The 14,703-nt window shown below is 42.6% G+C and overlaps 1 protein-coding gene across 1 annotated transcript in view; it reads left to right on the top strand.

Moving 5' to 3' along the window:
* The window catches only part of LOC120725036 (titin-like), a 43,507-nt gene that overhangs the window by 25,365 nt on the left and 3,439 nt on the right, over nt 1–14,703 (top strand). Inside the window, exons 11-12 of the mRNA XM_040017654.1 lie at nt 794–1,001; nt 13,591–13,673. Of these exons, the coding sequence (XP_039873588.1) occupies nt 794–1,001; nt 13,591–13,630 (248 nt within the window). The 3' untranslated portion in view covers nt 13,631–13,673. The remainder of the gene's footprint in view (nt 1–793; nt 1,002–13,590; nt 13,674–14,703) is intronic.

The raw sequence follows: 14,703 nt of genomic DNA, 5'->3' as shown, positions 1-14,703 counted from the left end.
TGAAACACTCGTGTTTGTTGTGAACAAAGCTGCAAAAGCTGTGTGATTTTTATCACATCGGTATGGACCAACATCTCTGCGGAGTGTTCCCCAGCAAGGGATACCTAATAAAGTGGCTGGCAAGACTAGATTTTGAACTAAAAGCGGCTATAAAGCACTACATACACTGTAAAAACAAAGGTAAATGCAGGTTTATAAAACCTTAAATTCTCTTGTAGTTGATTTGAGGGTTACAATCAATCTCCCAAAAACTGTGCAGCGATATGTTTGATAGATTCCTCAAGCCTGCCAGTTACACAGTCTAAGAAAAGTAGTAAGAGGGACATTTTACATACACAGATTAAATATGACTATTTATTCCAAGTCATGATGTAAAAGCAGCTGTTTCTGTTCCAGCTGGCATACACTGATAAATATACAGTATAAATAAACAGGAACTCTCCAGGACACGAAGGCTGTAGACCCCCAGCAGAAGCCCTGATTCAAACACACATACTTGCTGATGTATGTTTGGATTACAGATACTGACCACGTGCTGTGGCTTCACAACATGACGTACTTCTCATCCGTGACACCCTGCACACATGCTAATTTCCCCGGAGTGAATCTGACGTTTAGTCTCGGAGGCCGGCTAAACCTTACATTTCAGTGCAGAGCAGGAGGAGAGGATCTCATTAAAATCAAACACTCCTCAGCACCTCCCGGAGAGAGGAGGGTGGTTAGAGGAAGGCGCGGGAAACTCCTCCTGAATACTAATGTGTGTCCACGTTTTTCTGCCTTCCTCTCCTTGCAGCTGATCAGGCCGATCCCTGCAAGTTCCAGGCCTGCGGTGAGTTTTCTCACTGCGTGGTGAACGCCTGGACGAAGGAGGCGGAGTGTCAGTGCCAGTTGGGCTTCGTGTCAGTGGACGGCCTGCCCTGCCAGAGCCTGTGTGTCCTCCAGCCGAACTACTGCCAAGGAGGAGAGTGCCGCATAGTTCCCGGATACGGAGCCGTGTGCAGGTAAATGACGATGTATGCGGACTGTGTATCAGCAGGTCCACAGTTTGGTCTATAAAGTGTTACAAAGAACACAGAGCAGAAATCACAAAATTTATTATTTCTATAATTTTACAGTAAACACAATCACATCATCAGCATATAATGGCAGTCTCAGTCTGTCCCTCCATAGATTTAGGACCTGATATGCAGAACTCTAAAGACAAAGAGTTAACTCAAAAAGCACATGAGATGAGGGACTTTCAAAATAAGACAGGAAGTAACAGAACACAGGAACAGCAACAGCGTCCCAAACATTTTAGGGCTGGGGTTGTTTAAAGAAAAAAGGAGTTAAGCAAAACTGAAGGAAGCAAATAAATGAATGAAATCAAATAAAACATTAGGTTAAAGCTAATAATAGGTTTTAATACAAAAAAAGACTGCAAATAAAAACAACAAACTGAAAAAACAGGAAGAAACATTCACGGTGGACAAGACATCTCAGACTCAGCAAATGAAAACAGGACGAGTGTTAAATAGGATTTCAAACGGTCGATTGCTGAACTTTGTGCAGGTTGGCAGATTATTTGAGAGGCTGTGGAGTCGATTCATGGAGGGCAAATTTCATTGATAGCCAGTGCAGTGACCACTGCGTGATGTAGAATAGAATAGAATAGAATAGAATTCAACTTTATTGTCATTGCACATGCACAGGTACAGGGCAACGAAATGCAGTTTGCATCCATCCAGAAGTGCTTTAGTGATATAGATATATTACAATATATATTAGCAATAATATAGATATGTGAGTATATTACAGAAATGGGTCTATTATGGTATGTTATAATGTACACGGTATGAAGTATGTTGCGAATATTCTATAACTATAAGTATGTACAGGCTGTAGTGAGTACAAGCTATGAACAGGATATAAATATGAAAAACTATACAGAATATGAAATAAATAACTTTACAGAATCTGAGATATACAGCTATACAGAAATGGGAACTATGCAAGTTGTAAACAGTTGTAGGATTAAAGATTATCGAATGTACAGAATGATTATTTACACAGAGCTATACAGTAGTGCAGTTAAGATAAGTGAGATATAATTCCTACAGAGGCTATATAAAGTGCTAGTGGTTGTGAGTGGTGGTTCAGTCCATGTTATTATTGTGTGTTTGAGGGTACAGTTGTCCATTGTGGGTGTGTGTATGTTCAGTCCATGAGTTTAACGTGGGTCAGATGTCAGGAGGCAGAGTTCAGGAGTCTGACAGCTGTGGGGAAGAAGCTGTTCCGGTACCTGGTGGTCTTAGTCCGGAGGCTCCTGTGGCGCCTCCCAGAGGGCAGGAGGATGAAGAGTCCATGTGATGGGTGACTGGGGTCTCTGATGATTTTCCCAGCCCTTTTCAGACACCGCTTCCTGTAGATGTCTTTTATGGCAGGAAGTGGTGCTCCGGCAATGCGCTGGGCAGTTTTCACGACCCTCTGCAACGCCTTCCGGTCCGAGGCAGAGCAGTTCCCATACCAGACTGTTATACAGTTGGTCAGGATGCTCTCGATGGTGCAACGATAGAAGTTCACCAGGATGTCTGAGGACAGGTGGTTCTTCCTCAGAGTCTTCAAGAAGAAGAGGCGCTGGTGAGCCTTCTTGACCAGCTTGGAGCAGTTGGTCGTCCAGGTGAGATCCTCGGAGATGTGGACTCCCAGGAACTTGAAGCTGCTCATACGCTCCACAGCCATCCCCTTAATGTGGATGGGTGGATGTGGGTCAGCATTCCTCCTGTAGTCCACGATGAGCTCCTTGGTCTTCTCGGTGTTAAGCAGCAGGTTGTTTGTGTCGCACCACTCAGCCAGACGATCCACCTCCTCCCTGTAGGCGGCCTCATCGTTGTCACTGATGAGGCCAATCACCGTGGTGTCATCTGCAAACTTAATGATGGTGTTGGAACCATCAGCAGGTCTGCAGTCGTGGGTGAAGAGGGAGTAGAGGAAAGGGGGAGTAGAGGATGTGTAGGAGCTGAATTGTGATTACTGAGTGGATTTGGACAAACTGAACATAAAAGGGTCACCGCAGTTCAGCTGAGAAGTCATTAAAGGGCCGTTAAAGTTAAAACCAGCTGCAGTTTTGTAAAAGCTGACCTTCACGACTGATTTGACTGTTAAAAATACGATTTTTACGACATTCAGCTGAACAACAGAACAGGAACACAGACCATGGGTAGCACGTGTTTCAGTTTTGGAGTGATGGTGAGGCAGAATTTAAATCTCGGGACCCGGGTTTGCAAACAGGTACAGCGGGAAAGTCAGCATTCAGTCATTTCAAAGTCCCGGCTGCAGGAATGTGGGAACAATCATTTCAGAGTGATAATGTGTGACTGTCTTATCCTCACTCAGACTGAGCTGCCATTCTTTGAGCCGCTGGATTCAAACCGAGAGCCATAATTTTCATTACAGATGTATAATTTTTATCAGAGGGAGCTGGAGCCTGCCGGTGTATAATGTGATTTTCTGCTTTCTTTTTTTAAGTGGAATCGTTCTTTTTGTAAAGGGTCGTGATGCCTCGAGTTTAAGCTGTTCTCTGCAGCCTTCTTTAACTTTCTCTGTTAAAAGTAGAAAGTTATTCAGGTACTTTTTAACAACCTCAGCTTGGGGTTAACGCAGGGTAACCTTAAGCATGCAAAACATGCCAATAAAATATGAGACAGGAATTAAACATACAATTAAACAGTGTTAGCAATAACCTCAATCGTAAACTGTGTCACTAAAATAGAATAAATATGAAATCTAATTAGTAAACATCCATTGTTTAACCACTTATAGCCTGTCACAGCTGTCACAGGGAGAAGGGTAAGGTGAGGCATCTGTGGAGAGAAAGTGAACACTTTCATCTTTTAAAGTGAAAAAGTCCACATGTGGAGGCTGGAGGGGACACAGAGTCATACTCATACACAGATTTTCATGCTTCATTTGGATTTTTTTATAACGGATGAAGCTCTTTAATTGCCAATAAGTTACTCAGTTAGGTTGGTATGCATGCAAACTCCTCCCACAAAGGCCTCAGCGGGTCAGCAGATTAAAATCCAGAACCTTTTTGCTGTTAGGCCACTGTGCCACCCAAATATAGCCCTAATTACCCCCTAAGAAACAAACAAAAAGGCCACAATAGGACAGACAACCAAAAAAAATCCCTATCTGTCTGTCTGAATCAGACTGTCCCAGGAGCCCACTGAGCTCCTGATCCAATCTGGGAGGAGGAAATCAGGAGCATGCTCAGACAGTCTCATTGCCACAAACAGCGACAAGGACACTAACAAAAAGCAGAACTAGCAAGAAGCGATAAGGAGAGAGCGGCGGTCCGTGTCCATCTCCTGCAGAACCATTCCCTATTTGGGGGTTTGTGTTGCCGTGCCTCTCCAGAGCACCCGTTGTCACTTTGATTTGCACTAAAACACCTGAAATGGATCAAGAAGATAAACTCTGAAGGCTGACACAGACTGAAGCCATGATATAACTACCAGCCACTCACGTGACTGCAGGAAAGTGAGCGTATAGAGACATCTATGGTGAGAGAAGAAGGGTGGAGCCTCTTTTTCTTCTTCTGTTGCTTTGTGGTGTAACAGCTACTTTGCTTTCACTCTTGTCCAGTTCATCCCAAACCAGCTCAATGGGGTTAAAGCCTGGAGACTGTGGCCACTTCGTGTTTTTAAGCTTACTATCTTGTTCTTTTTTCCTGAGGTAATTCTGGCATAGCTTGGACTTGGGTCATTATCTTGCTGTAGGATGAATCCTTGACCAACTACATGCATACCAGAGGCTATTGCATAGTGCTGCAGAATGCTGTGGGAGCCGTTTTGCTTCATGGCGCCTCTCACTCTGTACAAGTCACCCACCCTGGATCCAGCAAAACAGCCCCAGACCATCACACTTCCTCCTCCATGTTTGCCAGTTAATGCCACACACTGTGAAACCATCCTTTCACCTACTCAACGGCGTACAAAGATCCTGCGTTACAAACTGAACATTTCAAATTTTGATTCCGCCTTCCAGTCTTCAGTCGTCCAATGGCAGCGTTTCATGACCCAGCCAAGCCTCTTTGTAATATTCTGACGTCTTAGCGATGGCTTTCTTGCTGCAACTCGTCCCGTAAAACCTGCAGCAAGAAGTCTTCTCTTCACAGTTGAAACTGAGACTTGCTACGACCACTACTAAGCTGTGCTTGAAGCTGTTATCCTGTTAGCCGCCTATCATGCAAGCTGTTAACTCTCAGAAACGTGTCCCATGATTCAGCTGTGGCTTTGGGTCTGCCAGACCTCATCCTGTCAGTTTGCCCCGGTTTCTGAGTGCCTTTTGATAGTGAAGAAAACTACTCACTGTCACCTTGGCTTTCTTTGCAATTTCTCTGTAGGAAATACAAAGTGCTACGTACATTGAAACTTGTGGTGCATGGTTGAACTTAGTACATCTGAAGCGTAACCGCCAGCTGTTAGCTGCTGTGATAAGTTTTAAATTGTGGCAGGATGATGTCGGCTGTCCACAGACGCATTTGAAGAATAGTTCTTTTCCTTAAGCACTTAAAAGCTTCATTAATATCGTGTTTCATTAACTGTCAGCTCACATGCAGATTTTTTATTACATTATGAACGTTTAACTGAATTAAAAGTTATCCTCCGGTCTGTTAATAAACTGCACTGCAGGGAGCGGCGACGGTTTTAAATCTGAGACATTTAGAGACAGACAGGGTGAGATAATGGCTGGAAAGACTTTTTTCTCAACTCTTATGGAAACTTTGAAGGAAATCTGACGACGCTCTGCTTGGTTTTTTTAATTGTATTTAATCCAATAACACCAAACATCTGTCTGCTGAAACAAACAGTAACAGCAGCTGCTCTCTGCGCTTTTATCAACATTTGTTCAGGACTAATTTTACTGCTGTTTAATCCACGTTTGGTGTGTGTGTGTGTGTGTGTGTGTGTGTGTGTGTGTGTGTGCTGATGCTTTGGTTTATAGCAAAATGTTGCTTAAAGCTGAGATAGTGATTTTGGTAACCCCTGTTCCTTATTTCTGGTTTTGAAAACCATCAGAGAAAAAAGAAAAATCTTTGCACATGTGGTTCATCAAACAGATGGATATGAGATGGACAAACAGATCCAACGCTGCAAAGAAAATTGATTTAATGTTCTGGTTTCTTTTTGTGGGTTTTGTCACTTTGTGACTGAGGGATTGATCGTGCGATTGATATTTTTCAGTTTGTTGTCACTTTAATGGTCAAATGATGGAAAAATTGCCCCAAATAGCTTCAATGTGCCTCTGAATTCAGACTGACCATGCTTGTATGAAGTAATATCTTTGTGCACAGCCTTTAGCGGTCTTCTGCTCTGCTGTGGTGTTTATCCTCCTTCTCTCTGTCTGATCCATCCCTCCATCATCCAGCCCCTCACCACTGTAAATCAATGCTAAGTTGATTTTTAACGGAGAGAAAGCGTTTTTTCTTTTATTAACCACCTGCAGAGAGTCGCTGCCGCTCAACTGCCAGAAAAATCTAATTTCAGCACCGTTACATGCCAGCACCTCGCCTCCTGACACACAGCACCTCAGAGATTCTCGCGCTCAAACGTCGATTTTCCATCAGCTCAACCTTTGCACAGATAGTTTTGGGTCTGCATTGTTTCACCTGTCAGACAGCACAAACTTCATTTTCTGGATCTGCAGTGGTGAGACATTAGAGAAACCACGAAAGCGTAAAACACTCATTAAAACGCCATCGTTACAGCTTCTGTGTCCACAGATTAACAGGCAGGAGATCCACAGCTCTGAGCTTCTAGACTGAAGACTTCGTTTATTGTTCGTTGGAGAAAAACACAAGAAAACTAAGAAGTGTGGTGTATTAGGGGCTAATCCTTTGTGATCTCCTTTGAATTCATCTTGTTAAGCGTTGTTGTAAAATCCTGACCTACATGAAACCCAGTTGTTAAAACCTACAGCAGGAAAATAAGGGACAGCACAGCAGCTAATTTGAATATCATAATTGGAGGTTCAGACTAAAAACGGAAGAGTGTCGTTACCAAAATCTGGTAGTTTCTTGTTTCTCAAAATACCAAATAAACAAATAAATAAGTAAATATGGTGCTTTTGGAGGATATGGTTAACAGCTCTCTTGCTTCCACCTTGAACAGCTCAAGACTTTTGCACAGCACTCAAAACAAGTGACAACATATTTCCACATTCTTTTGATCTTTTTTTATTTCTGCATTTACTCTTCGACCTTCCTGACCACGTCGTGATCACCAAAATTGGGGTGGGTTAAGATTAGCAGCCCAAAAGAGCAGCTCCAAAACAAATTCCCGTTTTCTTTACGATTCCATCAGAAACAGCAACAGCGTGCGGACAGCTGCACCTACGGTACTCATAGCGACGGCCCACATACCTCTGCAGGAGAGGAGGGCTATGTTTACCAAGTAACTGGATATGAATAATGAAAAGTTTCATCAATCAGAAGAAAAAGAGCATTTTTGGGGGCACAGGAATTTATATTTGGATGGTGCTTGGAAACTATTTTGATTTCCTTTATTATCTCGGGGGATTTCTTGTCTCTTTGTAGGCAGCGGACAGCAGAGAGATTAGAGGAAATGTGAGGAGGAGGAGGAGAGATGGTTTCCAGGGACACACAAATACACGGTCAGCATCTTAGCCCAGTGATCCACAACCAGGGGTATTTGTTCTGTAACTGCCAACGGCTTCTAGGAAAGAGTGAAGCAGCAGTACTAATTGGATAAATGTGATATTTCTGCATTTTATAAATAAGTAAACACAGTTCAGGCTTGAATGCTCGTGCCCACAAATGACAGGTGAAGTGCAGAAAGATGTGCACCTGAAGCAAAGTCTGACATCTGATTTTCTTACATTTAGTCGATGATCCGAATGTCTTCATTTGCATTCGGAGCCGAGGACACGGACGTGATTTTTCCCTGAACCGGAGCTGCGGTTTGTGGTTTTGTTTAACATGAATATTTGATTGGCCCGATTGGCCCGAGCAGCAGAAAGAAACTGCTGCCGGTTTCCTCCCGAAACGCTCTTCCGTCTTGGGGGATTGAGGGGGTGGCGGTCGACTTAGATTTGCCACATTTCATTAACACTGAACCCTGTTAGGTCTAATCCAGCGTCCAGACTGGCCGAGAGAGGACAAAGAAACCAAAAACAGCCGTAAACACCGAACACCACCTGGCAGGTTAGTACCGCGGCGCTGCACATTCCTTTTAATCTCGTTTGGCTGCCTGACAGCACAGCGAGCTGGCAGCAGTGAAATCATTTTGTGTAAGTTAAACGCTTTCTAATGAAAAGACTCCCCGAAAAGGCACACAGGGAACGACTCCGAGGAGTCCCATTTCTTTTTCCTACAAAGCTGTGCAGGTTTTCGTTGGCACCTTGCTCTCCATGTGGCCCTGATACTCCAGGTCACGTTTCTTTAATCCTGCTCGCTGGCTGGCTCAGACTTGTTTTAGTTGGGTGTTTGCCCGGGTGAGTGCAGGTGTAACAGACTGGTTTTAGTGTCGTAAAACCATGTGTGGTTTTCTAATATGCGGTAGGGTGAAGCTGGGGAAGGTGGAGGTTTTAGTTCCACGCAGGGTGAATCTTCAGTTGATATTTCAAAAATGTTTTTCCTCAGTAATGTGTTTTTATCTGCTGCAAACTCGCACTGGGTGACTTTACCTACCAACCTGGCACAAATAAATGCTAATGTAGTGTTTTAAAGCAGATATGGTGAAGTTATTTGAATTGCACAGTTTAAAAAAGAGTGACTTTGGAGCACTAAAAATAAGACAGTTTGTGTTGCAGAGCATCAGCCTGTGTGTAATTTCTGTAGTTAAAATGGATAATTGTGCACAGAGGCTCAAACCGTTTTTTTGTAGCAGGCTCTAAATGCATTTATTTCTGCTCTAACGTGAAACATTTTAACATCAAAGTCTATGGGGACCGACTCCTATCTGGAGCGAGCCTTAAATGGACATTAGAGGAAGTAATGGAGCAAAGGAGAGCTGTCGCTTCATAGTAAGAAAGATCTCACTTTAAATCCTGCCAGTTGCCTTTCTTTGTGGTTCCTGCGTTGGTGGGTTCTCTACAGAAGACCAGCTGAGTTGATGAAGGGCTTACGAAAACAGATCCTAATATTGGTTTATGCATTAAAAAAAAATAGGTTTTTGCTAAATAAAAAGGTTATTGATTGATTTGTCTCTCCAGCCTAGCTTTGAGATTTGCGGCTAATAGACTTAAATTAGTTTATGTTAGCTAACTAGTGACAGAACCGATAACTCAGAGGAAAATGAGGGACTAAACCTAAACTCAGTCCAAGGGGATCACCTTTGTGTTGCTCCTGGCTGTAACAATGAGTTTTATGTTAACAAACCAAAGATATTCTTTACACTTTCACTCTCTCTGTCTTTAGCAGTAAGGGAGTCATCATTGTTTGGACTGGTTCTTATATAGCGCTTTTCTACTCTGTCCGAGCACTCAAAGCGCTTTATACAGCTAATTCATTCACCCAATCACAGCCATTCACACAAGCACTTCTAAGCTTAAGTGCTAAGTATTTTAACATTCATACACATTCACACTCCGATGGATGCATCGGAGAGCAACATGGGGTTAGTATCTTGCCCAATGATATTTGGCATGCAGACTGGAGCAGCCTGGGATCGAACAACAGACCTTCTGGTTAGTGGCTGATCCGCTCTGCCACCTGAGCTACAGCCAGCTGCACTAAAAATCCACCTGTTAGCTGTAATGTTCAGGTTTGTAAAGCATTTTATAGATGAGAACAATGTTGAAGTTCATGAAAATTACACATTCAGAGCCTTTGAGTCTTATTCGGTTATCGGTCCATTAAATGGCTCTGAGCGGAACCTACCAACAAACCAACCCGGTGACATTCTGTACTTAAAAATCAAAAACTATAACTTTAAAAAAGGGTGGAGTGCCCACTCTGGGTCAGGGACAAGACCCTGCCCCAAGTGGAGGAGTTTAAGTATCTCGGGGTCTTGTTCACAAGTGATGGGAGAAGGGAGCCGGAGATCGACAGACGGATTGGTGCAGCGGCTGCAGTGATGCGGATGCTGTACTGGTCTGTTGTGGTGAAGAGAGAGCTGAGCGTAAAAGTGAAGCTCTCGATTTACTGATCGATCTACGCCCCTACCCTCACCTATGGTCACGAGCTGTGGGTAGTGACTGAAAGAACAAGATCACGAATACAAGCGGCAGAAATGAGCTTCCTCCGAAGTGTGGTTGGCCTCTCCCTTAGAGATAGGGTGAGAAGTTTGGCCATTCAGGAGGGGCTCAGAGTAGAGCAGCTGCTCCTCTACATCGAAAGGAGCCAGTTGAGGTGGTTTTCCGGGCATGTCCCACCGGGAGGAGGCCCCAGGGCAGACCCAGGACACGCAGGAGAGATTATATTTCGTGTACACTTCAAGATGCTGAAACAAATCATTTTGTTTCTTTCAGAACTGTGATTTTTTTTTTAAATTGAAATATTTTCCATTTCTGTTCTCCATCAAATTACTTAAGGTAATGTTTCAGTGGTTAGAGATGACAGAAGACGGAGATGAAGTCTGCAGCCTCTCGCAGCCATTTTCAACTGGTGTTAAAATGGAAACTCGAACAGTCAGTCCATCAGTCTACATTGAATTGGATAAATTTGGCAATTATGTGCAATCTTTTTGCAACAATAGGGTAAATCAGTGAAAACAGCTAATCTGATGCTGCTTAAATGCAGAGAAATTCACATTAACGGTTTACCTTCAGAGTCCTGCCAGAACCAGATTTGAAATAGAAATCCAGAAATAGTGATGTTGTTGCTGCCAAACTGCAATTTAACAGCAACATGAGACAAGCGCTCTTTGATATTGGAACCAGAACAGAATGAAGAAAGATCATAAAGAAACTCAGTGTAATTAGTTCTTTAGTTTAAGATGAGAGTACCTCTGTGCAACCTCAGAAACAGCTCGCACGTACACACTGTGTACAAGCCATTATCCTGCAATATGATGCTACTGTGCAACTGCAAGACCAGTGTATATTCAGGTTTTGCTGTCCACTAACTAGACCACTATTCACGTGACTTTAACAAAGGTCCAGTCACACAAGCCTAGAGACCAGTGAACCCTGGTCACTGCTGGTCGCTAAAATGTATTATTCCTTGACTGGTTGGCAAATAGTTGCTGGCAGTTGCTAGGTGAAATTGGTTGCTAAGATACGGTGCTGAATCAGAAACTACCTTGTGATTGGTTTGGTCACTCGCAGATTACCACAGTTGTCCACAGTTTCCATGAAATACGCTGACTTCTGCAAACACTCACCAAGTTGCAAAGACAGAAATATTTCCTGTGTTTTAGACCAAATGCACATAAGATAGTAAAGCTGTGCAAGACATTATTATGCCACCCTGGTTTATTGATGGATGTATTTATTTATGTATTTTATATATTTTCTCTTTTACTGCAAGAGGGCTCTAATGCAAACGAATAATGTTAAGTAGTAAACTGTGAAAACTGGAAATGGGGAACATTGGCCTTCAAAATAAAAGTTGTGCCTCACCACCAGTGTTGGTCAAGTTACTTGTAACTTGTAAGTTACAAGTAATCAGTAACTAATTACTGATTACTTCCCCAAAAAAGTAATCCCATTACTTTACTGATTACTTATTTTCACAAGTAATTAATTACTTAGTTACTTAGTTACTTTTTAAAAACACGATTTACAACCTGAAGAGGTGATAAAGTGATAGATCTTTCAGCCCAATTCTACTTTTTCTGCATAATCCATCATACAAAATGTAATCAAATGGAAAAGATAAAAAAAATAAAATATTTTTTGTGTTTACACTCAGTCTTACAAATAGATGCAAGTAAAACACAGCAGAAAATAAAGTCAAAGACTAGCGGTCCTTTTGCTCTATTTTCACCTGTAAAGCAGGACAGGGGTAGGCGGAGGTTTACCCTGGCGCAGGTGTGCCGCGGTCAGTTGAAGAATCCGTGAGTTTCTCTGTGAGTTTCCCATTACGTCGTTGCGCACTCGGTGCTTGTTTAGGGGGGTTTTTTCCGCTGTAAAAAGAAGTTTTCTTCCCACGCATGGCGGACACTAATGTTTTTGTCACTTTTTATGGAATCAAACTCAAAGTAAGGTCAGTACTTCCACGCTTTAAACGCTGCACGCTCATACTCTCTCCCACAATTGATATATTATCCATTGTTGATCTGCACACAGCTGTTGTCACTAACACTCGCTTACGTCACTGTCATGAGACATTCTTGCAAAAAAATCATGGTTTTAGTAACGCAGTAACACAGCGTTCCTACGGGAAAGTAACGGTAATCTAATTACCGTTTTTGCAATAGTAATCCCTTACTTTACTAGTTACTTGAAAAAAGTAATCAGATTACAGTAACGCGTTACTGCCCATCTCTGCTCACCACTACAGCCAAAGCATTCCAAAGTTTTACTTTGAAGGAGAATATTTTCTGCTTCGTCTTTGTGTCTTAATTTTCCAAGTGTTACTTGCACTCTGAGAGCAGTGAGCCAGTGTTTGCAGACTAGTCTGCGTTTTCCATGCAAACTACGAGTGACCACAGCCATCTACTGCCCACCCAAGCAGTCACAGAGAGGTTTTTGGTGCAGCACAATATGTCTCTTTGCAACCAGCCTCCTACAATGACTGGGCCAGTCCCTAGGACTTTGTGCCTGAGGCGTCATTAACCATTTCCGGGTCCAAACCGGAATACACCGTGTTCTGACTGAGGGATTAAAACGTGTTCAGATTAAATATAATAAAATATTAAGCATTAAAATGCGTTATAAAGACAACAGCCTTAATGAACGGAGTAGGAGTTTGGACTGGAAGCAGGATTTATATGTCATCAGTTAACAACAAGATTCAATGGACTCCACAGCATCAACTTAATATTTCAGATGGAAATGTTTAATTTGCACAGCATAGTAATAAAAACTTAGAAATCCTAACAAATTCATTAGATTATGACTTAAATGTGTATCAAATGGCTGTATGCTGCCCTTGGATGATGCTGCCTAAATAGAGTAAAAGAGAAGTGAGAGTTTTTACTTCAACTCAAGCTTCATGTTTGATCTGAGTAGCAATAAAACCAAATCACACTGCAGAGAGAGACACGCTCAGTTTGATTAACAGCTGAGCTGGTCATTAAATAAAATGCATGTTCTGCGGTTGAAAATAAAAATATTGCATGTCTGAAGCTTTGTACTCGCAGGAGCTGAGCGTCTGCTCATTTGTGCCTCGGCTGTGAAGGAGGGACCGTTTGATTACATGCAGATAAACCGGAGTGGAAAGTTGTAAATCAGTCAGGTTCAGGCTCGGGGTGCTTCTCACAGGAGTTAAATAAATAGTCTGTTTGGTGTAATCTGCTGACAGTCCAGGTAATTTTTTTTTCTTTCCTCTGCAGGTCTTTTGAACATTTGCAGTATTTGCAGATCTTCTCTGATATCTGTGGCTTCAGGACAGAGGCTGATTTTGGTGCATGTGCAGAGTTGCTGTAGCTGCAGTTTCATACCTGCCCACCTCATTTTCTCCGCTTTTTCTTTTCTCTGCAGACACAAAGACGGCTATTCCCTCCCAGCCCTTTCCAGTTAAGAGAATATAAAGGATCGGACGGCACATGAGAACACCACCACAGGTGAGAGGGGACTGGTTTGTGTCCTTCATGTAGACTCGTGTGCTGCAGCCAGGAGAGAACATGATGCACACTCAGCAGGGCTTCATTGTGTAAAGTGGAGCTGATTAAGAAGTGGTAGTGTTATCAGATGATGCAGAGACCTTCCTCCTCCTTCTCCCAGAGTGAGATGAGCTCTAAACCCAAACACGAACACCTGTGTACGCCTTTACAGCACGATAAAATAATCACAGTAAGATAATCTGTCCTGCTAGTCTAAACCCCGATTGGTTTAAAGCTGCTGTGTGTTTAGGCAGATGACCAGTGAGTAATTAAACCTCCCAAAGGAGGACGACTATACCCTGATCTGACGCTGCTGTTTAGTACAAACTGTCCTGAGCCCACCTTTTACCTCCTCTCTGATCCTCTTTCGGGGTCTGAGTCGCCACAAAGCTGCGAGGTAATTTCAGAGCATCTCCCCCCAACAAGAAAAACCCTGCAAACCACATCTCTGAAAGGCTTTCAGAGGAAGATAAACCACGACAGCGGCTTGCAGCCTCCACCAGGGTCACGCGCCTTAAAGTCTTTGTTCTGCTGTGCCAGCTCCTACATCACTCCGTGTACGTTTAGAAAGAGATTCTGAACCCTTGAAAAGGCTGAAGAGTTTACTGCTGAGATTAACTGCAACACCGGAGAAGTTTGAGGGCAGAAAGCAGCATTTTGGATCCACAGTTACTGGAAAAATATTTATTTTACAGGGCTCTGGAAGTGGATGTACTTAACTGCTTAATTAACTTAATTAAATTCTATTCTTAAATACTTTTGTAATCTGTTGATTTCAGTTTTATTTATATGAAATCTCAAAATAAATAAAAAAAGCCCGGTAGTGTAATGTAGCTCCAGTTTTTCTCCCCTGAAACTTAAACTTACCACTGCTGTTTGTTTCATATAAATAATGAAAGTACCAATTTTCTGTAATATTAACGGAGGAGAAACCACAACTGAATGACAAGAAAACTCAACGCTGAGACTTGGCTTTGAGTTCCATGAATAT

The sequence above is a fragment of the Simochromis diagramma genome, unplaced genomic scaffold (genome assembly GCF_900408965.1).
Source record: "Simochromis diagramma unplaced genomic scaffold, fSimDia1.1 OVJJ01000802.1, whole genome shotgun sequence".
NCBI classification, from domain to species: Eukaryota; Metazoa; Chordata; class Actinopteri; order Cichliformes; family Cichlidae; genus Simochromis; species Simochromis diagramma.
Note: the sequence above shows the minus strand (reverse complement) of the source record. Positions and strands in the feature narration are given on the sequence as shown.